We start from the raw sequence: 22592 nt of genomic DNA on the forward strand, positions 1-22592 counted from the left end.
AACAATTGTTATTACTAAAGACATGTGGGATTTATTACTAAATAGAAGAAAGAAAATGAATCACCTCGATCGTAACATTATACTAAATATATTATTACTTTATTGAAAAATTGATTTTTAATTTTTTTTTACAGTATTACCGTCTCAAAATAAATAGTGAAAAGACTTGTTACTTAAGTGAACCTTTGTAAGTGTCTATTTCAATTATTAATGCTTTCGTACGACGAATCATATGCTCCTACTCCATGTGAGGAAGAGAAATTAAGAAAAATGAAAATACCTAAGTTAAAAAAATCCACTACTTGTAACAATCTATATGACAATTTTTATTTTAAAATATTTAATTTCATTATAATTTTACATAACTTTTCACGTATTCAAACTAGTAATAATCAAATCTTAAGATTTGATGTGATATTTTTTCTACTAAATAAACACCTTAATTAATCTTCTAGTCTTTACTTCCCTCTATTACAATTATACCATTCCCATTGTTATATCGTATGTGTTTTTTAGTCTATTTTAAAAGAATAACGTCTTTTATTATTAGAACTAAGGGATCGTTTGGTCGAAAATTAGTATTCAGGATTAACTATCCTGTAGTTAGTTATCCTAGAATAACTTATCCCAAACATGTGAATCAAATAAGATATCTAAGTTTTATCCCGTGACTATTCATACTTATCCCCGAGTATTTGATAGTAAAAATTCTAGGCTTCACTCTCCATAGTATTATCAGCACTCGCCAGACAATATTTACTTTGAATGCCAAATTTGTAAGATCGCTTGCCCACTTACAAAATGAACAGAAGAAAATGATTTTTTTCATATTTCTTACAAGGACATAAAACTAAAAATAATAATCTGAAAATACTATCAACACATTTTTCTCCCTATATATATATATATAGTAAAGGAAAATATCAGGATTTGAAACTAAAAATAGATAGATAGATATACCTGCATTGTATAACTTACAGACCCACATGATTGTGTTCCTATAAGAATCAAATGAACTGACAATTTTCATGTGCACATTGCTTTCAACATTTACAATTACTACATAATTTTTGCCTGCAAAATACTCCCAACATCAAAAGATGATTGAAAAAAACAGGCATAGCTGACTTTTTTCCCTTCCCAAATAGCTGCTGCATTCTCCGTTTTTCCACTTTGTTAATGTTTACACTATGTTCTTCCTACATGTTCCGATAATTATTTTACATCGCGAATACATGTCAACTGAATTGCAAAAGAAAAACTGATCAGCGCGTACATTACCTTTAGGATCATGGTAAGAAACAAGCTCTATGTGTCCCCCTTCTCACAAAGAATGAAGGCATGAATAAGGGTCTGAGCATATTCCACTTGATCTTTCGTCCCTGACAAAATAGCAGAGCCGGATGCAGAACCAGCTACAGGATCATGAATTACTACCTTAGCGCCTGAAATCTGAATACAAAACACAAATGTTAACTTACGTTACCTATAAGAGAAACAGAGTTTCCTAGAGCAAATTGACCTACCCTCTTTATATGATGAAGGTTGCTAGAATCCTCTCCATAAACATATTTTATATACATTTCAGGAATTACCATTTCAACAGTAGTCTCTGGCAAATTAGGTGCTGCCTCACTGCAACAGATAGTTTTACATAGTGGATAAGGGAAATGATATAGGACAAATTAACAAGAATACAAATCAATTAAGAAAGAATAGGAGGAATGTAGGTCCAAGAACTTTTAAGTCAATTGTTCAGATTCTACACCCCTTTCTCTTAAATCCCACTAGCAACAAATCGAGCATCCAACATACTTCTTATTAAGGACCTAAATTATCTCCAACACAAACTTTACAACTCAACTCTCAAAACGGTTGACCTGTAAGCACTGCAAACATTTACTTACTTGCCTTTGAAGTTTTAGGTGGATATTTTTTCTTACAAAAGACAGCATCCCCATCCTAGGTAGCATTGTTTTACTTTCCAGTAAAGGATATCTCATAATGTAATATATGTATCTATCTAGAAACCCTGTTTATAAGAACTTTACAACTTAAATGCAAATTACATGGAAGTGAAGAACTTAACAGACCTACCCTCATCCAGCTCAAACGGCAAAGCTACATACTAATGTGTGCCCAATTTTTATAAAGGTCCAGCTGCCGAAACCCAGGTTAACAGAATTTGAAGACTGCAATAGCATATCCTTATGCTGACTCTTTCATGACCACCTCTTAACTTACTTCCACACGGATACAAGTTCTTTTACATGGTTTCTCTAGGTTGTGCATACCAAGACATACGACTTCCCCAACAAAAATGGAAAACAGTGAATTGAGTTCATGCTTCTGGATAGCTTTTAAATTCATATTAGCATCTGAAAAGCATTTATGCATCATTAGCTTCATGGCCAGCCTGCAATGCACCTAATTAAGCCGCAACCAACTAATTGCCCACTACTCTCACTTAAAGCTGCACAAGGAAGATCAAACTAGTTGCCCCAAAAGGAAATAAGTTTACCCAAGTAAATAAGAAACTAGTGAGTCCTGCACCAACAGGAAACCGGTAACCCTTTACTACACCCAACCCAGCACTCCCCTGGGAGATTCAACGGATGAATTCAAGTTATTTGTAGTGATCTCAATCTCCTAAGCAACATAATACATTAGATCCAGGCAGAGGAAAACAAGTTACCTGGCACTGCTACAATCAGCCACTCCAGCTGTATATCTAGAATTGTCTCCCTGGATAAAACAGCAAAGTAGAAAAGAAAATAGTCAGAAATGCAACCCCGTCATAAAAACGTATCAATAATTTATGTTTACTAGAAATAGCCCCAACAAACCTGAGGACCCCATCTTCCAGGTGAAGGAGGTCTATCAAAATACGGAGCATGTCCTTGTCTCTCATAGCCATAGAAATGGGGAGCACGATCTGAATAAAACATTACAGTCTAAATCATGTAAAATTGCAGGCAGCAGTTCATACCGTTTGGGTGGAATACCAAGTATGTTTCATACCTTGAGGGTAGCCAACAGGTGAGTGGTAACTAGGAGAAGCAGGATCGTGCCTTGGCATGAATGACGGGGATGGAATTTCAGAGTAAGGGGGGAAATGTGGAGGGACAATAGTTGAAACATGTGGTTTCACAGGAAACATTGCATCACGAAGCCTACAAGTAATTTGGAACAAAGCATCCTGGACAGACTGCATGCTCCCAATGACCTGTAGAGAATTCAAACAACAGGAGCCAATTGGCAAAATTCCCTCAGTAAAAAACACACATGAAAGGAAGATAACAAGGGTGCACTCCTTCTCATTTATCTTTTTCACATAGCGCTTGTGAAGGTAAGTTCCACCAAGTGAGCCAGAATGCAACTCAATTTATATGATATACAAGTTCAGATAGTAAATACAAAACACAGACATGGAGAACACGTCTCTTCGATGATCATCAATGAAACACTTTGATTAGTCTATCTAAATACTAACTTACATCACAAATGCTACTCCCTCCCTACCCCTGCCCCCAAGAAATGCAAGTTATATAGAGGTAGAAATGCAACTCACTTTATTTGAGATAGATATTTTTCTACTAGAAATCTAACAAATACTACAACAGCATATAAAGTGTAGTCAGGAAATCTAACAAATACAGAACAGAAAATATGTATCTCCAATGATCATCAACAAAACACTATGATTTATCTATCAGAACACTAACCTCAATGTAACAACTCCCGCCGCCCCCACCTCCACCACCATACAACCCAAAGAGAAAGTTCCAGGTAATGAGTTATATAGCTGAGGTACCATATATATAACTAAGCTATATAATGCATATTGAAAAATTGGAAAAATTTCATATACACTCAAAGAAACCTAGCTGAGACGTGAAGCCTTACATACATTTTAGAATAAACTTCAAGGAAAATCTATATCTACCTGTAAAACTTCTTCTGTGTGGGAACCGTATTTTGGAGATTGTTCTCTGGGAAAAATACGAATGCTAGCACCAGTGACTCGTCGCAATTCAGCAATTAGGATACCCCCATTAGCAAAGAGACAACTCATGTGTCGTGCATGTACCAGAAGCCTTGATACAACTGCAGCTCCTGGTTCAAATCCAATCTCAGCAATTCTGCCCAGGACACGCATAACAGCTTCCTGAGCAGGGGAATGTCTTTGCTCCAGGTTCTGCAGGAATAACAAAGAAGCTGATCTCAATATAGCTTTGCAAGGATAGACTAGCGAGGCTAAAAGATCAACACCAGTTCTTTCTGACACCATAATCAACTGAATAAGTTTAAAAAATCTACAAATTGACTCTGCAGCAGATAATATGACAGCGAAGTGACACAAAAAAGAAGTGAACAAATCACTTTAACATACGAAATGCAAGTGGGTCTGTGAGAAAAGGCAGAAACAGTTGCTTAGTTAATGGTCAGCCTACGCACCTCTCTTGCAGATATCACAACAATTCTTTCATCTACATCAGATGCTGAATCAGCAACCTTGACAGATGCACCAGTTTCAGTCTGCATCACCCTAATAATTGAGCCACCTTTTCCTATCAAATTTCCAACCTTGTCAACCGGACATAACACCTTAAACACGACCTCTTCCTCCAAGACCATCCTGTGGTTGATTCCAGCACTCTCAACACCAGAACTCCTCGAGAACTGCTCGGGTGTGTGATAACCAGTTCCATGTTGTGACATCCCTGAAAATCTGGGGGTAGAGGGATTTACTAAATCTACCCTTGAGTTATCCTGAAGGCAGCTTGAAACAGACAACAGAGCTTTTCTCACAGTTGAAAAGCTTCCAGTTATCTGCACACAAAGATATGCCCTCAACAGTCAAAACATATACAGCGTAACGTAATCATACAAGCAAAACAGAGATGATGAAATAAACAAAAATCAATCTCATATAAAGCTAAGAAAGCAACACGGCATGTGCCTCTGCTATAATGACATTCAATATAATCCTCACAGACATACAGACGTATACTTGAAGCAGAATTACTCAGTATTAGGAAGACGTATTGGATTATTGGGAGCACACTTGGTCTCTGGTAGTTGTTTAAAAGGATCGACCATCGCATCTGTTTGTCATCTACTAGATCAGCCTGCTCTGGTGGTGCAATTAGAAAAAATAAAGATGTAGAAGGAATAGAGAAGCATGGACCTATCCCACTGTTCTAAAGGTTGTAACTTGCCCATGCTGTAAAACTTTCCCATAAACTCTTAGAAACTGCTGTCCATCACAACAGCTGCTGAAAATCGTCCTTGATGGAAGCATGATTATATATATGACATTTGGATCAAGGGTCGTAAGCAAATTACTTCTTTGAACTCCATACAATCTAAGAGTAAGATTCTGAGTGCTTAAAAGGTCTTTGGAGTAGAAAAGACTCACCGGAACACGGCTGGAAAATGCCGCCAACTCCGACTACTCCGTGACAATGGATGGAGGTATTATGATCATTTATTTCCGCTATGCTATTGCTCTGTGATGTATAACATTTGGTATCAGAGCAATACTTACTTTTAACCTCTGCCTTGTTTGATTTTTTGTAATTTGCAAAAACCACTCAAAATGGTCTTAATTTTAGATCTTGTTTTGGATTTGAAGTATTCTAAAGGTAGAAATCTTATGGAAATCAATTTTCTAGCAGTCTGAAATTTTATATGTTGTTTTTGGTGTCTTTAACAGGTGAACACGAACTGAGTTCAAGGTGAACATGAACTGAGTTCAAGAGGAAGTAGACAACATATATAGCGTATTGTGTTGCACTATGGTTGAAGTCTTGAAGTTTTGCCTTTATGCGTGTAATGCACCCACAGTCACTTATGACTTTTTGTCTTTTATTTATGTAACGTAAACTAATAAAGTAATAATAAAAGGCAAAGAGACTGCCGTTTTCGTTTCAGTGTGTCAGTGTGTCACGCAACTAGTTAGGTCTCTAATTTTGTTTTAATATACTTATGCGGTTACTTAATTTTGTTTGGCCTTGATAAAGATAAATGATCTATATGTTGGAGTTGCCTTTCCTGAATTGAGCAAACTTTTTTTGATGACAAGGGAAACCAACAGCTGATACCCTTTGGTTGCTCGCAGGGTAAAACCCCCCGCTCTTATGCAATAGCTCGCAAACCACACAAGAGGGGTAACCCGCACAAAGCAAGCCCGGTGCAACAAGCTTGACCTAGAAGGCAATAAACGTAAACTAATAAAGTAACAATAAAAGGCAAAGAGAGTGTCGTTTGCTTTCAGTCGGTGGTCACGCAACTAGTAAGGTCTCTAATTTTGTTTTATTATATTTACGCAGTTACTTAATTATGTTTGGGCTTAATAAAGATTAATGATTTATCTGTTGGAGTTGCCTTTCTTGAATTGAGCAAAAAAAAATTATGACGAGGGGAACACGCAACTGCTACCCATTGGTGCGCACAAGGTAAAACTCCTGCTCCTATGCTATAGCTCGCAAACCACATTAGAGGTAACCCACACTAGGCAAGCCCGTGCGACGAACTTGACCTAGAAGCCAAGCATGGTGTGACAAGCTTGACCTAGAAGGCAAACCCCATTCTTTTGTTGGCAAGGAGTTTCGATCATGTGCAATTCATCAGGTTTTGAACCAAGAAGCTAATTCGTTCGGAACTCAGTTGACTACTTCACACTCACGGTACTACTTCGCTATCATCAAGGTGGTCCTTGTTCATTCACTGTTATGTACTTAATAAATTATTATGTCTATTGTATGTAATATTTGTGTCTCTTTACATATTAAGATTTAAGCACGTGAAATTTAAGTTCATTGCATAATGTTCAGCAATAAATCTTGTATAAGATTTTGATTTAATGTCTAGTGGTTCTTATAATTTGTTTGATTAAGATTTAGCTACAATGATCTTGGTTATTAAATAATATTGGATCAAATAAGGGAATTATGAAGATTAGCCACAACATCTTTAATTGAATAAAATTTTAAAGTTAAAGGAACATAAATAAACTCTTAGACATTAGAATTGTGATAAATTATGCACGATATAATAACTCAAAACCTTTATTATTGGGTTGCATATATTTTTATTTTATTTTTATGATAAGGAAAACCCGCAGCCACTACCCTATGGGTAAGCACGAGGTAAAACCTCGCTCCTATGCAATGCTCGCAAAACACACAAGAGAGGTAACCCGCACTAGGCAAGCCCGGTGTGACGAGCTCGGCCCAGAAGGCAAACCTCTTGCTTCCGTTGGCAAGGAATTTTGAACTTGAGACCTCCAACATAGTAGTCCCAAGGCCAAGCCACTAATCCAACCCGAAGGGTTATTTGGGTACCGTATATAATTAGGATAAAATATTAAATATTCTCATAATTACACACATGAATTATGAAGGAGAGTTTAATGGTTTTATCATAAAGATAGAATATCATGCCAGTAAATTGATAATTTTAATAGTTAAGTGTGAAACTAATTGAATTAAAAATTTAGCCCACGAGCAATTTTTATATCCGTAGATTCAATTTTCTATTATTAGCCTTAAATTTATGTTATGTACATATATATTTGCAGTTATGCAACTTGCAAATTTCTCACATATTTGTGATATTCCTGAACCAAATGGTGAGAACTATGAGATCAAGAAGGAGAGAATTTTTTATTATGATACAAGGAAAGACAAGCCATTTATTAATGAAATCCACAATCAAGATGAGACTGGTCTTCATTGTTCATGAACAATGGGAGTGCTCCAACCGTTTAAGTGTTATGTTTATTGAGACCAAAATCTTAGTATTCATGAGTCTGTTAGTATAACAATGTCAAGCCATTACTAAGGCTATTGATGAACCATTTGAAACTTCAAATAAGGCACTTGTCAGCACCTTAATTATGAAATGCTCATCAATGAAGCTCATTGTGTGAGAGGTGTGCATGCGCACATCATAAAAATGCGAGACTAAGAGGCTCAACTAAAGACTCTTGAGGTCAAAATATCTTAAACTTTTCGTGTGCACTATACATTGAATACTCTGCTTGCACAATAAGATTTTTACACATAAGGATATATGGTCTACTAATGAACTTATTGCCAAGTGCACTCAAAGAGGAAGGTTGAGGAAGCAGGAGAAAATGCATCCATGGCTACTCAAGAAAAGAAAACCTATCAAGCCAATAAGAAATGGAAAGGATAGGCACCACTTGAAACTTAAATCAAGAAGAATCAAAGTGTCGCTTATGTAGAAAGAAAGGGCACATAAAGCAGGATTCTATCAAATATCAACAAGGGCTTGTGATGAAATTCACTTCAATCTCTCTTGTTTGCTATGAATATAATATGATTGATGTTAATCATATCACGTGGTGAATTTTCTCAAAGAAAAAGTAACATGCGGTGAATTGATTCTGCTTCTACAATCCATATTACGAATTCCTTGTAGGATTTAAGAAATTTAGTGGGAGTTGAAGCATCTATACAGGAAACATGATGAGCATCTATACAGGAAACATGATGCACTCACATGTGGAAACTATTGGGACATGTAATTTAGTTCTTAGTAGTGGTTTCATTTTAGAGTTAGAAAAGCCTTTTATGTTCCTAACTTTCTAGAAATTTAATTTTAGTATCAAGCTTGTACCTTTAGAATATTCCTTCTTTTAAAGACAAGTCCAATCTATTTTATAAATCTAAACTTATTACATATGGTACATTGTATGATGGTCTTTTCTCTCTTAATTTACAAAATGATTCCACTCATGATGTTATGCATGTCCAAGTTATATCTTGGGGGAGTGTCAAACAAACTTTGATTACTACTTCCACAATGGAGACTGAGTTCGTTTCTTATTTTGAGGCTACCTCACATGATATATGGTTGAAGAGTTCCATATCTCATCGACTCTTATCTCTAAGCTATCAAAGTTATATTGTAACAATTCATCTCTTTCTCTCTAGTGGACGCAAAGTAAGCATATCGATATCAAGTTTTTAGCCATAAGAGAACATGTTGAAGTTAAGAAAGCATCTCAAACTCATTGCTAAAAGATTCGCTCAAAAGGAAATAATTGATTACACTGAGATCTTTTCTCCTATGTCTAAAATTGATTTCTTGCGTATTATATTGGTATTAATAGCCCATTTTGATTCAAAATTGCAACAAATTATGTAAAAACCACATTTTTCAATGGTAATCTGGAGGAAGAGGTTCATATGAAACAATATGAAACAAACTGAAGGATTCTCCTCTAGTAATGGTGAGCACTTGTTGTATTCAAATGGTGAGCAAAGAAAGTCATTTATGGACTAAAACAAGCCTCACATCAATGGTATTTAAAATTTCATAATTGTATCTCTTCATTCGACTTTGTTGAGAACATTATGGACCAATAGATATACCGGAAGGTCAGTGGGAGTAAAATATGTTTCTTAGTTCTATATGTGAATGATATTTTACTTGCATCTAATGATTAGGAAATGATACACGAAGTGAAATAATTTCCCTCTAAAAACTTTGATATGAAAGACATGGGCGATGCGTCTTATGTTATTGATATTAAGATCATCTAGATAGACATCAAGGTACCTTAGGTCTATCTCAATATTCCTATGTCAATAAAATTTTAGAGAGGTTTTGAATAAAAGATTGTTCACAAAGTGTAGCTCATATTGTAAAAGGTGACAAGTTCAATTTGAACCAATGCCCGAAGAACAATCTTGAGAGGGAACAAATGAAGGAGATCCCATATGCTTTTATTGTTGGAAGCTTGATGTATGCTTAGGCTTGTACAACACCTGACATAGCATTTATTGTTGGAATGTTAGGAAGATATCAAAATAATACAAGTCTTGACCACCGAAGAGTTGCAACGGAAGTCTTAAAGATATCTCCAAGGGACAAAAGACTACATGCTCATGTACAAACAACCAGATGACTTGGAAGTCATTGGCTACCCTGATTCTGATGACGTTGGTTGTGTTGATTCACAGAAATAAACTTCAAGATACATTTTTACATTAGATGTTGAAGTTATATCTTAGAGGAATGCCAAACAAACTTTGATTACTATTTCCACTATGGAGGTTGAGTTTGTTTCTTATTTTGAGGCTACCTCACATGACGTATGGTAGAAGAGTGTCATATTTATGCTAAGAAGTGTCGATTTAGTTGTTGTCTTTATGACTAAGAATAACAGAAGTGGAAGTCAAATGCAAGCATATTGATATCAAGTTTTTTGTCATAAGAGAACATGTTAAAGATAAGAAAGTGGTCATTGAACTGATGTTACTGATCCTATAACTAAAGGCATGCCATTGAAGAAAGTTAAGGATCATGAAGTCACAATGAGACTTAGTTCCACTATGTAAAATTTCATTGTAACAACAAACATTGCTGAAACTCTATTTATATGAAATTTCTCGTATTTGTAATTGTGTGCACATTCACTTTATTTTGAGAAATATCGCTAAATTATAGACCTAGCATAAACATTGAGTTTATTCATTAAGAAATATGGGCTAAGGATTAGATGCATAATGCATAGTGATACTTGGACGATACTACTTATCTTTGGAGGAAATATGGCTATGATCGTTTATAATGTTTCATTCATGGGATTAGAGTATATAGGAACCAAGTGGGAGAATGTTAGCAATTTCTGAAATGGCTTGTATGACATGGACCTATCCCACAATTCTAAAGGTTGGTAACTTCTCCATGTTGCAGAACTTCCCATAACCTCTCAGAAATTGTTGTCCATCACAGCAACGACTGAAAACCGTTCTTGATGGAAGCACGGTTATACATATGACATTTGGTTCAAGGGTCACTAAGCAAATTACTTCTTCAACCCCCATACCATCGAAGAGTGAGGTTTTGAGTGCTTAGGTCTTTAGACTAGAAAAGCCTCACCGAAACATGGCTGACAAACGTCGCTGCTGTCGACTACACCGTGACAATGGCTGGAGGTATGTTGATTATTTATTTCCATTGTGTTATTGGTTTGTAATGTCTATCTTTGGTGGTCAAAACAACAGTTTTAACCTCTGCCTTGTAGAACGAATAGAAGGATTAGGAAATTGAGGAGTTGGTGATATTATTCTACTGTTCTTATCAACTTCTGAGGTGACGAGAGCCAAACTTAGAGGTAGAAGGATCAAATGATAGTAAGATCTCTGTTATTCTATCTATATGTACTTTGCAAGTAAGGTGGGTCTTCTCTCTCGTACATGCACCTCCTTGCCCTCCGAGTAAGAGTCCAAGGGTGCTCTTAGGATGTTGTCAAGTGCACTTTGGTTATGAAGATTAATAAAATCAGTCAGTACATTCCCCTCCAACTCAATCAAGTTCCGTACTTTCAATCCCTTCGCTCAGCTTTTCTTGATCTGCTTCCACTCTGGACAGTTCTAAATAACTTAGTTCCTCAATAGGCAGAAATTACAATCTTTGTATATTGAACTGGAGAGAAAACATACTGCTATGTTATATTTTCAATTAGATGTAACATCTTTACTGGCTCCTTTTTTTGTTTTCCAATTACTATTTCAACATATCTCTACAAACTCAAGTATATTAATCTATATTCCACCTCTTCCTCCAATCGCCATTTTGGATACACTGTGAAACTATTTTGGACAGGTGAGCAGACAAGACAACAGAGAAAATCTATCAGAAAGGAACTTCATTTATTCCGCTTTTTTGAGTATTTAGTTCATTACACATTGGGAGAATTCTCTGTTTCTTCAAATGTTCCTTTAGGTACATGGGAGTTATGAGCACGACCAAATTACCAATCAAGCATAAAACTCGACTTCAATACATGGAGAAGTGTTCAGAGACAGTAACATGAAATCTGCAAGTGAACAAATAAATAATTGAATTCAAAACAACTGGAAATTAGGAAGAAAGTGCATTGCCTGAATTAACTCGTCGCCCGGTAATGCACAAGCAGGCATCTGATCTTTAGGCAAAACCCTAACCTGAGCTCCACTCTCCTGTCTTATCTTCTCAATAATCTTTCCCCCTTTTCCCAGCACGCTTCCAACTTGATTACTCGGTGCTAAAAGCCTACAAATCACCACTCCCTGTGGACTCCTCACGTCGCTAAATTCATCCTTCCTCCCTTCTCCTTCCGATGGAACCGCATTCCCCTCCTCGTCCACTTTCAAAATCCTCTCAAGTACTCTAATCAACGCCCGCTGCGCCTGGGATGATGACTCATCATTGAAAGCCGAATGAGGTAATTCTTCACCATTGACACCACCAGCATCCGAGCTGGTTTGGTCTTTCTTCGTTGAGTCAGCTATAACAACGATAACACGCTCATCGCATCCGGCAAGTGAATCATCAATGCGAATCTTAGCACCAGTCTCCTCTCTGAGCTGTCGGATTATAGCTCCACCTTTTCCGATCACACCACCGGTTTTATCCGCCGGACAGAGGATTCGGAAGAATGCTTCACCGGGAGAGAGTTTCAGAAATGGCGGCGGTGGTGGTGGTGTACGAAAGGAATTGGACGGCGGAGTTGCCGAGGACGGCAGTAGTTGGTGGCGGCGCTTGGTGGTCGGAGTGGAAGTATCAAATGCGGTGGTGGTGTCCAAGTGTCGCTTGTGGGCGAAGGATGAGTCCATGAAAGAAGAAAGCGTCGAGAAAAGAGAAGCATGTATGTGGACTGGTGAGAGGGGTTTTTTTAATCCTATATTTTTGCTAATATATAATCATTAAAAAAATATGGATAGATTTGGTATAAATATTATGATTAATTATAAAAAAAATCAATTTTATGATTCTAAATTAATAAAAAAGAAAAAAAATATTCTAAATTAAAACTGTATCAAATATAATAAAATGATTGGCTTTAAACATCTCAAGTAAAAAATTTAAAATTAAAATGTTATAAAAAAAATTAAAATAGATTAAAAAACATGTCACTCTTTTTTAAAAGAAAATACATGTTATATAATTTTGGGAAAAGGGTCTGATATACCTCTCAACTTTGTCATTTAGAGCTGATATACCCCTTGTTATGAAAATGGCTCATATATACCTTTACTTGTAAACAAATTACTTACATATACCCTTTTTTCCTCTAACGGAAATAAAAAAAATAATTTTAATCTAGATTTTTATTATTTTTTTCTAAAAAATATAATCCCTTATAAGTAAATTTAATCCTTGTCAAACATATCTTTTTTTGACTTTTTTTTGTTTTAATGACTAATTTATAATTATTATTTTGATAATCAAATTTATTTATGTTTCACTAATATTCTTGTAAAACTTATTGTAGATGACCAAATTTTTTCTTCGAATACGAAATTAAATTACAATACACACAAAAAAAATAATTTAAATTTTTTTTCTTTAAACTAAGGAATGAAAGACAAAAACAAAATAAGAATAAGAAACTCAAATAATTATAATAAAAGAAGTCAAAAAATAATTTATGTATGAAAAAAATTAAAATATACCTTGAACTTTGATAGAAGAATCAAATATACCCCTAAATATTTTTTAAAAAAAAATTAGAAGTAACAAATATAAATTTAAAACTAATTTTTTAACTTCTATTAAATGAAGGGTATATGTGAGCCATTTTGTAACTGCAGGGGTATATGTGAGCCGTTTGTATAACGGTAAGGGCATATATGAGTCACTTTCATAACGAAATGTATATTAATTCCAAATGACAAAGTTGAGGAGTATATCAGACCCTTTTCCCTATAATTTTTTATAAGAATAAACAAGACAAAAAAGTTTTTATATCATTAATTTATTTTGCACCTCCCTAATTTATATTACGATTTCTTATTCATGATTGATTAAATTTGATGATTCTTTTTTTTGAAAGCTAAGAAGTTCTGATTGTTTTAAGGTGTAACATTGTAGTTGTTCACTCTCCTCTAATTCGAGTAACTTTTGTGCTTATTCTAATGAAGGAACAATTATATGAATATTCTGTGTTCTAAATTTTTTAGTAACTGTAATTTTCTTTAATTGATAATATTTTAATTGCAGATATTTTCTTTTTTAATGGCACACACCTGTAATTTTATTATTTGGTACTAAACAAACTATAAAATAATCTAATATTTTGTAACAAACAGATTTTTTTATAGTAAATACTACTTGGATAAATAGGTGAATGGAAGATATTTATGACTATTCATATGTTAAAGATTATTTCTTACCCTCTTCGACAAGTCACTTTGTTGACATGAAACTTCAGTGCACAAACTATTTTGTATATATTAGCAAGATCCGAGAAAGACATAACCTAAAGATTGTGATGTAAAAATCTACCCTAATATAAATATTAATATTAACTTGTGAACTAACTTAGCTGAAAATAGAGCTAAAATACAAGGCTAAACTAAGTGTGACTACTACATTATTCAATGTTGTTACCTCCTAAGCTTTGATAAACAATAATGACAAATTCAATGTAATTTCGTAGATGAGATTAAAGATAGAGAAGTTAAATTCGAAAAATTCTCAATTGAACAAACAATGAAAAAGAAGCAATAAAAAAAATTCTAACAGAACAGATAGTGATATAAGTCTGTAAGAAGGGAAATAAAGTGTAGTGCTAAAGAGAACCGAATACACCCAACTACTAACTAAAGTTCTATCCGACGAAGCCACATCATATTCACTGTAATACTTCTTAAGCCTACCTCTACTCCTTCTCAAGCCAACTACGGCCAAGCTCACACATCCTAACCGGCACATCTACACCCAATAATACTAAACTTTGATGAACGTTGGTTGGAGATCAACACCAAATAGAATTTGAAATTGTCGTAATTGTGCGCTTTCAATTGTCTAAGTTGAGATGTGGAAATAACTAACAGGGGACTGGAAAATGAAAATCAAATGGAGATGGCATATCATGAGAGGCGCACCCTCAAAACCTTATTATTAATTATTGCACATCGGTTCAATAAATTAAAGAACAAACAAACATTGTACCCAAGTAATATAGCTTAGGTATAAATTCACAATCGCAGCTTTATTCTTCAAATCTCATGATAAACTCAAAACTAAAGATAACATTACCTAAATGACCCGGTCATGCGCCATGCTATTGGATAAAAAAGAGATACAGCAACCATACAAAAGACTACTGAGGAAACACACAATTCTTTTTTTTTTTCCATTTTAATTTCATGGATCCAGACGACCATTGTGGAAAACTGCACACAACTGATTTGATGTGTTCTTACATTGTAGAAGACCACGGAATTATTTGCTTCTCGAGAATTTGGTCGATCCCTACAAAACTCTGCACATTTCAGCAAATCGCGATTATCGAGTCTCATCCTCAAGGTTGCGGAAACCAGCAACCAAATCATCATGAAGCTTCTGAAACTTGCCCACCAGGACATCCTCTCCTTCAGCTGGATCCTCAAACTTTTGGGACCTGTGAGAAATGGAGGTGTAAAAAGCAGGAAAAATGGGCAAGGGGTGCATTAAACTGGCAGCATATATATGGACATCTTTTTTAATTTTTTTTTTACTGGTTGCAGCATTAGGGACATATTTGCTAGACAAAGCAACATGATATCGTAGTACAAAGTCCATGTTTAGGCAGTAACTTACACCAAACGGTAGAACAAATCTCCTAGACGGTGCTTAATGAGAGTGTAAGTGATTTTTTGTCCATCCATACCAGCTCCTCGCTCAACGGCCTGTGCAAAAGATTATAACAGAAAATGTTACAAGGGAATCCCAAGATTCAATTTTCTCTACTTACTGGTCTCTAGTGACAATTGAATCAAAAGCTACATAGAATCTAACTAAATGTGATAAAAGGAGAGGTAAGAGCATTAAAATAACACTCATCATCAGTACATACCGCTATCTATAGGAATGAGAAGAATGCAGTCTGAAGGAAATACAGAAGGAAGATATTAATGTAGTGAAAGCTAAACTATCTTACCTGGTTGGCCAAGTTATAGAAGTGGATAATGTTGCGCAACATCCAAACAGATTTGTAGAAAGGGCAGAACTTATCATATCTGTCACAAGACCAAAAAAAAAGTGAGCCCATAACAATCCCAATTCGTTCCAGAAAAAGGCATCACTATTGATTTATATAACTTACGGCGTAAAAGCATTTTGTGCAAGGTAGTCCTCCCTTAAAAGTTTTGCAGTTTCCAAGGTAATCTTATCTGTTTCAGCCAGAGCATCCTTTCCGACAAGCTGCAGAAGACAAGATCCAATTTAGCGTATGTATTCCCTCTCGGTGAAGAGAAGTGAGAAGATGCAAACCATCTTTTTATGCATTGCAAGATTACTACAGAATTGTGGGACATGTTTTTAAATATTTTGGGTCTAAAGTTGACTATGCCAAGAGACACAGGGGAGCTTCTACAAGGTTGGTCAAAAAGGGGTCTAAGGGACGTTCACTCAAAGACTCTCAGATGCAATTCCAGAGGCTATTTGGTGGATATTATACAACATACCCAGTACAATCCCACAAGTGGGGTTTGGGGAAGGTAGTGTTTGCACAACTTTACCCCTACCTTGTGAAGGTAAAGAGGTTGTTTCCGATACACCCTTAGCTCAAGTAAAGCATTGTAAAATCAAGTAGGAAATGAAATATATTGAAGCAACAGCTGGGCATACATCACCAAAACAAATTGCCAACCCGGACAAAGAATTGTGGTAATTTAATTTCAGTACGGTATTCAGGAGTAAAATTTCTGAATACGGTATTCGGTACAATATACTGATACCATTCGATATTCACTAGGATTCTTTTGCCCACCATTTCTTCCTAGAACACTGAACAATCACAAAAGAATGGTCGGACAACCACCATCTAATCTGAGCCTGACTATCTCAAATCTCTAGTTTCAGATTCGATACTCTTTTATGATTTGTTTTCTTCCCTTTTAATCTTCTTGTATATTAGGGCAGCCTCAAGGTTGTTGCACGCTCTTCATCATGTTTATTTTAATATGAGCACATAATCTGATTAAGACCTACATCGTAGTAATTGTAACTCACAAATTTTCTGCTCAAGGATTTCCTCGTTCTTGATTTTTAATCGCAAGTTGCCTCAGGTACTTTCTGGTTTTTTGCTAAGCTTTAAAGTTTTTCTTGGTTTCTCTTTTGTTGGCAACAGTACTTTTCTCTTTCAAGATCTGAAATTTGAGTTCCAATGAGAAATCAAAAAAGTCATTGGTTGTGTGATAAATTTATAGTTTTATTCACGATGTGGAAGTTCTAATCTATTTTCCTATCTTGTAGCTTGTGGAGGTGATAAAGATGTACTCTGTTTCAGTGTGTTGATGTTACAAGCTGGTAGATCTCTTGCCATGACTATGCACGGCGTTGTTTAGTGTTTACTTCGAGCAAATCATCAGTTTCATGTCTGTTGTAAAATATACACAGCATAGAACTAATTTAGTTGTGGAAGAATCAAACCTTCTACCCTGATCCTCGACCTATATATTCCTATCTAGGGTCATATCCTCAGTAAGCTACAGCCTACAAGTGTCATCTCCTGTCTAATCACTTCCCCAATACTTCTTCGCATTTGGTGGATTATATAGAAAGGAGAAACTCAAAAAAGAAAAAGGAAAATGCATCTAGTGTTAAGTTTAATAATATTTCTTCGCTTTCTTTTTGGGGAAAGATGCAAATGTACATGAGATGAGAGTGATGAAGCAGAAAATATAGTTGATTTTATAAGCTCTCTTCACAAACTGCGATATGATGTACTCAGTTGTCCATACCAGCATATTCTTTATGTTGACTCTTCTATACAAGACTTTTACCTTATAAAAACAACTTCCACTTTCATCATGTTCTATTGTTTTGGTTCTATCTTAATACATAAAGCACATAGCGCTGCTCTGGGCTTCCTCGCTCTCAAATAAGCCCATCGAACCACAAATTTCACTCTAGGCTCACTCCTTAGCATGTTGAACCTACTCTCTCTTTCCATATCCAGGCCCACTCTTCAGCTTGTTGAGCCTGATCTTTCTCTCTACATAAATCTTTATCTTCTCAAAGAAAAAAAAAAGATGAAATATTTTGTCCATATGTAAACCTAAGAACCAGGTTACACATGGCTAAGTATTAGAGAAGTACACTTGCTTGTCATCATTTGTGTAAGGGTCTCCAAATAGGTTTATGATGTATTGGCACTCTACCCATTGCCTTAATATTTTGAATTGAATGCTCGGGTTCTTTCCCCAATAATTGCAAAGGTCAATAAACTAGGAATTTAGAGGAACTTTGACATAAACTCAGGGACCAATGTTCACCCAGCTATAACCAATTTCTTTTCTGCACAACACAATCCCTCTCAGTACCCTCCTTGCAACATGACTTCTAAGACTGGCCTTCAAGGAATATTAACAAGGAAGACCGAGAGCACAAAGGTTAGCAAATAGCCTTTGAACAAGGATGTTTCTATGTCCATATCAATATTCGTCAGACCAAATACAAGTGAAAAGGGCTCCTTAAACAAAATAAGCCTAAAGTTAGAGCTACATAACCCCAACCTCGATCCCCTTCTCCTAGGTGAATTAAATATGGTGACTTTATCACATAAAACTCCAGAAAAAGGTAAAATAGCACATACTTGAACAATTTCATTTAGGTCATCCTCCCTCTGCAGCACCTCACGGGCTTTTGTCCTTATGTTAATAAAATCAGGATCAAACTTCTCATAAAAGGACTCGAGTGCCTGAATACAAAAAAATGTCAAGTCAATGAAAAGCCTTTTTTGGCCAATGAGCAGAAACAGGAAAAGACGAAAAATATTCTTCAAATTTGCAAAATAAGCATATAACTGAGCATAAAATGCATACCCCTGAGTATTTTGAATAGGAAATAAGCCAATTTACAGAGGGAAAGTGTTTCCTCTGAGCCAATTTCTTATCCAGACCCCAGAAGACCTGCAAAAGAATAATTTTAGAGAAAGCTGGCAGTGCCTGGAACCACAAAAACCACTAATGAAGATTGTGTTTTACTTACCTGAACAATACCAAGGGTTGCAGATGTTACAGGATCTGAAAAATCTCCTCCTGGAGGAGAAACAGCACCAACAATTGTCACACTACCAGTTCTCTCTGGTCCACCAAGACACTTAACTTTACCAGCACGCTCATAGAAAGATGCCAAACGTGCTGCCAAATAAGCAGGATATCCACTGTCTGCAGGCATTTCTGCCTGAAAGGTGCATGGAAGTCAACATGTATTAAGAAACTATGGAAACAGCATATCTCCACAATTGAAAAGTAGTAATGTGAAACTATTCTATTCTATGAAGATTTTACACAAACGAAGAGACCACAAGTTGACACATTGGTTGAAATAGATTCTTATCAGGCAGCAGATCACATGTCAAAAGGCATATATGCTGAGATTTGAATTTTTCACAGATTTTAGTTTAAAATGTTTGTCTATGCAAGGGATGGACAGTATATTGAACCAGGTACTGACAATGCCCCAAAAATGATAAAAGAACCTTAAATTCTCAGTTGCCATAGAACAGGAGAATATTTTAGCTGTTGCAACTAAAAGAATGAAGAGGTTATTCAACTTGTTGCAATAGAAAGAATGATCTACTCACCAATCGACCTGAGATTTCACGTAAAGCTTCGGCCCAGCGAGAGGTAGAATCTGCCATCATACTGACATTGTATCCCATGTCTCTGAAGTATTCTGCTATAGTAATACCTGAAAACCATAATGACAAAAGCTGAAGAACTGCCTTAAGCCTATCAAGAAGCGCTGGCTATTTTTAGAGACGAAAAAGCATCATTGGAAAATAAGATGACATTTATTTCGGAAGCATAGGAAGAAGCACTCAGCAGAAAGCATCCATGTGAACATGAACATACAAAGAACAAAAAGCAAAACACCCTTTTACTTGGTAAAAATAAACAGGTGTTGGAGCAAAGAGGAAAGACTTATGTTAGCTAGATTTTTGAAGCTAAGCAATTATACTTATTCTAGGGGTCATTTTTCGTTCTTATTTTATCAAGAGAGGAAAGACATTTTACAGCACGCATCTATTGTCAATCACCCTCAACAAGCATCTACCATACTACAGGAAAATTACATGATTGAGAATTGAGATAAGATCAAATGACATAAACAAGGACATCTCCTAGGAATGTTGACATAGTAAGAATATTAGAGAGTGAAGAAAGTACCAACCTGTATAGATTGAGGCCTCACGAGCAGCCACAGGCATGTTTGAAGTATTAGCGACTAGTGTAGTACGTTTCATGACAGACTCTTCACGCCCATCAGGCAATGTCATTGTCAATTGAGGGAAATCCATAAGTACCTACAAAGAATTATCTTCTGCAATGAGACTCAACATAATAATTAAAAGTGCTCACAAATAGAGAGGAAAAACTGTGTACCTCTGCCATTTCATTCCCTCGTTCCCCACAACCAACATACACGACAGTATCCGAATTAGAGTACTGCATTCATTATTAACACGAAACAATAACCTTAATAAGCTTCCTGAGGATCATTTTTAATTTTGGGAAACTATAACTAATAAGGTAATCCAATGTTAATAAATATGAGACTTGCCTTGGAAAGAGCTTGACTAATCACAGTCTTACCACAGCCAAATGCACCAGGTATGGCACAAGTTCCACCAAGCACTGAGGGAAACAGGGCATCGAGAACACGCTGTCACGAAATAGAGCAAATTAAGCACATATGTCTAAAATTCTCACATGAAACCCCAAAAGAGGCCTAATATCTAAGCATGATTTACCTGTCCGGTAAGAAGAGGAGTATCAGCAGCTAACTTTGATGCTACAGGTCTAGGAGAACGTACAGGCCAAGTCTACAGAGATGTGAGCAAGTTAATGTCAGTATCCAATACTGAAACCGTGATAAGACAAAGCAAAAGAAATATATGGAACTCCATGTAAGTAGAAGTTATTGACCTGAAGCATAGTCACTTGCTTTTTGACTCCTTGAAACTCGAGCTCAAGAACAGTATCCTGCAAGCATAGAGGGAAGAGAAAAAAATGAAGTCTCCAGATATAATACTCATTGCATTGCTTGCTATATCTTATACAATCATTATTTGATCTCCTCTGATTTAGAAAAAGATGGGTCTATGGCAAGTTTTCTCTGATAAATAATGAAACTTCCTTTTCAACAAAGAAATAAACATCTTAAACTACATGTTTGTTAGAAGACACAAGTTTTAAACACTAAAAGATGTATAACATGAATAGTACATTGAGCAAATCGTACACTTGCGACCAAGTTTTAAAATGGGTCCAGATGAAATAAAAGGCATTACTACTGGAGCTACTAAAAGTGCAATCCAGGACGTAAGTTTGCTGTTCAGGAAATGGAGTAGATATCCTCCTCCTTTTTTGAGAATAATAAGTAGATATCCTTTCCCTTTCCACACAATAAATACAGACCAATTGGTGGCATAGTCTCACACACCCAGGGAGTTGCTTAATTGCCATCTAAATTATTCAAGTTGAAGCAGCTCAAAGACAGTCAAAACATAGTTTATAAAAAAGTACTTCAGATCACTGCGCACTACAAAAGGTAGAAATAATAGTGTGGATCTAAAGTACAAGCTTAATGAGACAGCAAGAATAGTAGCACCAAATGTGTATAGTTATTTAGAGCTTGTTGACATACATTCAAAGAGTATTGACCAGCTGGAGCAATGTAGGTGATCTTTCCCATGGCATCAGGAGGAAGAGCAACACGATGTTCCATCAAACTGTTTTCAAAGACGGTCTGCCAAAAGAAAATTCACGAATATACTCAGATATACAGCAAAACTGAAAACATGGATAAAGATACTGGAATATGACTAGGGAAAAGCTTCACAAATTTACTTAAAACAAATGAAGTTCATCCAAACTTACAGCATACAAGTCTCCACCTGTTAAGAGATCTCCCTCACCTGGCACCACGATATGATAATAAGAAAAAGAATTTCTTTTTCTTTTGAAAAGCAGAGTAATTATTTCAAAGTCCAAAATGTCATTTCAAAGGCTACAAAAATACCTATTTTCTTAGGCTGAAATTCCCATAGTATATCCTTGTCCAGGGCCGGAACAGACACACCACGAGGGATGTAGACATCGCCAGACCTTTTTGCAATTGTCTTCAGAGGCCTCTGCATTATTGAGGGAGAAAACATACAAATATCATGTTGATGCCATGGCTCTGATTTCACAATACTTGAATAAAGAATTCATTTTTAAAATGTAAAGGACATTGTCAAATCATTACCTGAATACCATCGAAGATGTTCCCCAAAATTCCAGGTCCCAGCTCTACTGACAGGGGCTATTATTTGAACAAAACATCAAATAGCAACATTAAAAATTTTAACTTACAGTTAAAAGAAAACAACCGAAGTTCAAAAGAAGAATTTCTTTTGACCTTGTGTGTACGTAACACGGGATCGTTCACCATCAGACCAGCTGTTTCTTCATAAACTGCAAGAAAGGTAATTTAACAAACAAATTTTGCATTTAGTATCAATCATGTGGCATATTCTCCTTCCGTAAAAAATTAAGAACAGGCAAAAGCATAAAAAAAGGAGGGGGGGG

General features: G+C 35.8%; 2 protein-coding genes across 4 annotated transcripts in view; both read right to left on the reverse strand.

The window, feature by feature from the left end:
• Window positions 1–908: 908 nt before the first annotated feature.
• On the reverse strand, window positions 909–12705 carry LOC107007551 (RNA-binding KH domain-containing protein RCF3). Of its 3 annotated transcripts, none has more exons than XM_015206219.2 (9): window positions 11925–12705; window positions 4459–4833; window positions 3947–4198; window positions 3022–3226; window positions 2847–2935; window positions 2696–2745; window positions 1596–1635; window positions 1282–1452; window positions 909–1199 (listed from the first exon to the last, which is right to left on the reverse strand). In XM_015206219.2, the coding sequence occupies exons 1-8, from the start codon at window positions 12636–12638 to the stop codon at window positions 1309–1311; spliced, it is 1869 nt and encodes a 622-aa protein (XP_015061705.1). In that variant the 5' UTR covers window positions 12639–12705; the 3' UTR covers window positions 909–1199; window positions 1282–1308. The 3 variants fall into 3 exon arrangements, with proteins under 3 accessions (XP_015061705.1, XP_015061704.1, XP_027769479.1); XM_015206218.2 differs by having other exon boundaries at window positions 1527–1635; XM_027913678.1 differs by lacking the exons at window positions 909–1199; window positions 1596–1635 and having other exon boundaries at window positions 1288–1452.
• Window positions 12706–14900: 2195 nt separating this feature from the next.
• LOC107007139 (V-type proton ATPase catalytic subunit A) overlaps window positions 14901–22592 on the reverse strand; it is a 9114-nt gene continuing 1422 nt past the window's right edge. Inside the window, exons 3-20 of the mRNA XM_015205619.2 lie at window positions 22423–22478; window positions 22270–22326; window positions 22042–22153; window positions 21900–21937; window positions 21667–21768; window positions 20946–21002; window positions 20771–20842; window positions 20581–20682; window positions 20403–20465; window positions 20191–20323; window positions 19601–19707; window positions 19003–19197; window positions 18837–18923; window positions 18608–18712; window positions 16115–16212; window positions 15950–16028; window positions 15610–15698; window positions 14901–15430 (exon numbers count right to left, since the gene is read on the reverse strand). Of these exons, the coding sequence (XP_015061105.1) occupies window positions 15316–15430; window positions 15610–15698; window positions 15950–16028; window positions 16115–16212; window positions 18608–18712; window positions 18837–18923; window positions 19003–19197; window positions 19601–19707; window positions 20191–20323; window positions 20403–20465; window positions 20581–20682; window positions 20771–20842; window positions 20946–21002; window positions 21667–21768; window positions 21900–21937; window positions 22042–22153; window positions 22270–22326; window positions 22423–22478 (1667 nt within the window). The 3' untranslated portion in view covers window positions 14901–15315. The remainder of the gene's footprint in view (window positions 15431–15609; window positions 15699–15949; window positions 16029–16114; window positions 16213–18607; window positions 18713–18836; window positions 18924–19002; window positions 19198–19600; window positions 19708–20190; window positions 20324–20402; window positions 20466–20580; window positions 20683–20770; window positions 20843–20945; window positions 21003–21666; window positions 21769–21899; window positions 21938–22041; window positions 22154–22269; window positions 22327–22422; window positions 22479–22592) is intronic.

The sequence above is a fragment of the Solanum pennellii genome, chromosome 12 (assembly GCF_001406875.1).
Source record: "Solanum pennellii chromosome 12, SPENNV200".
NCBI classification, from domain to species: Eukaryota; Viridiplantae; Streptophyta; class Magnoliopsida; order Solanales; family Solanaceae; genus Solanum; species Solanum pennellii.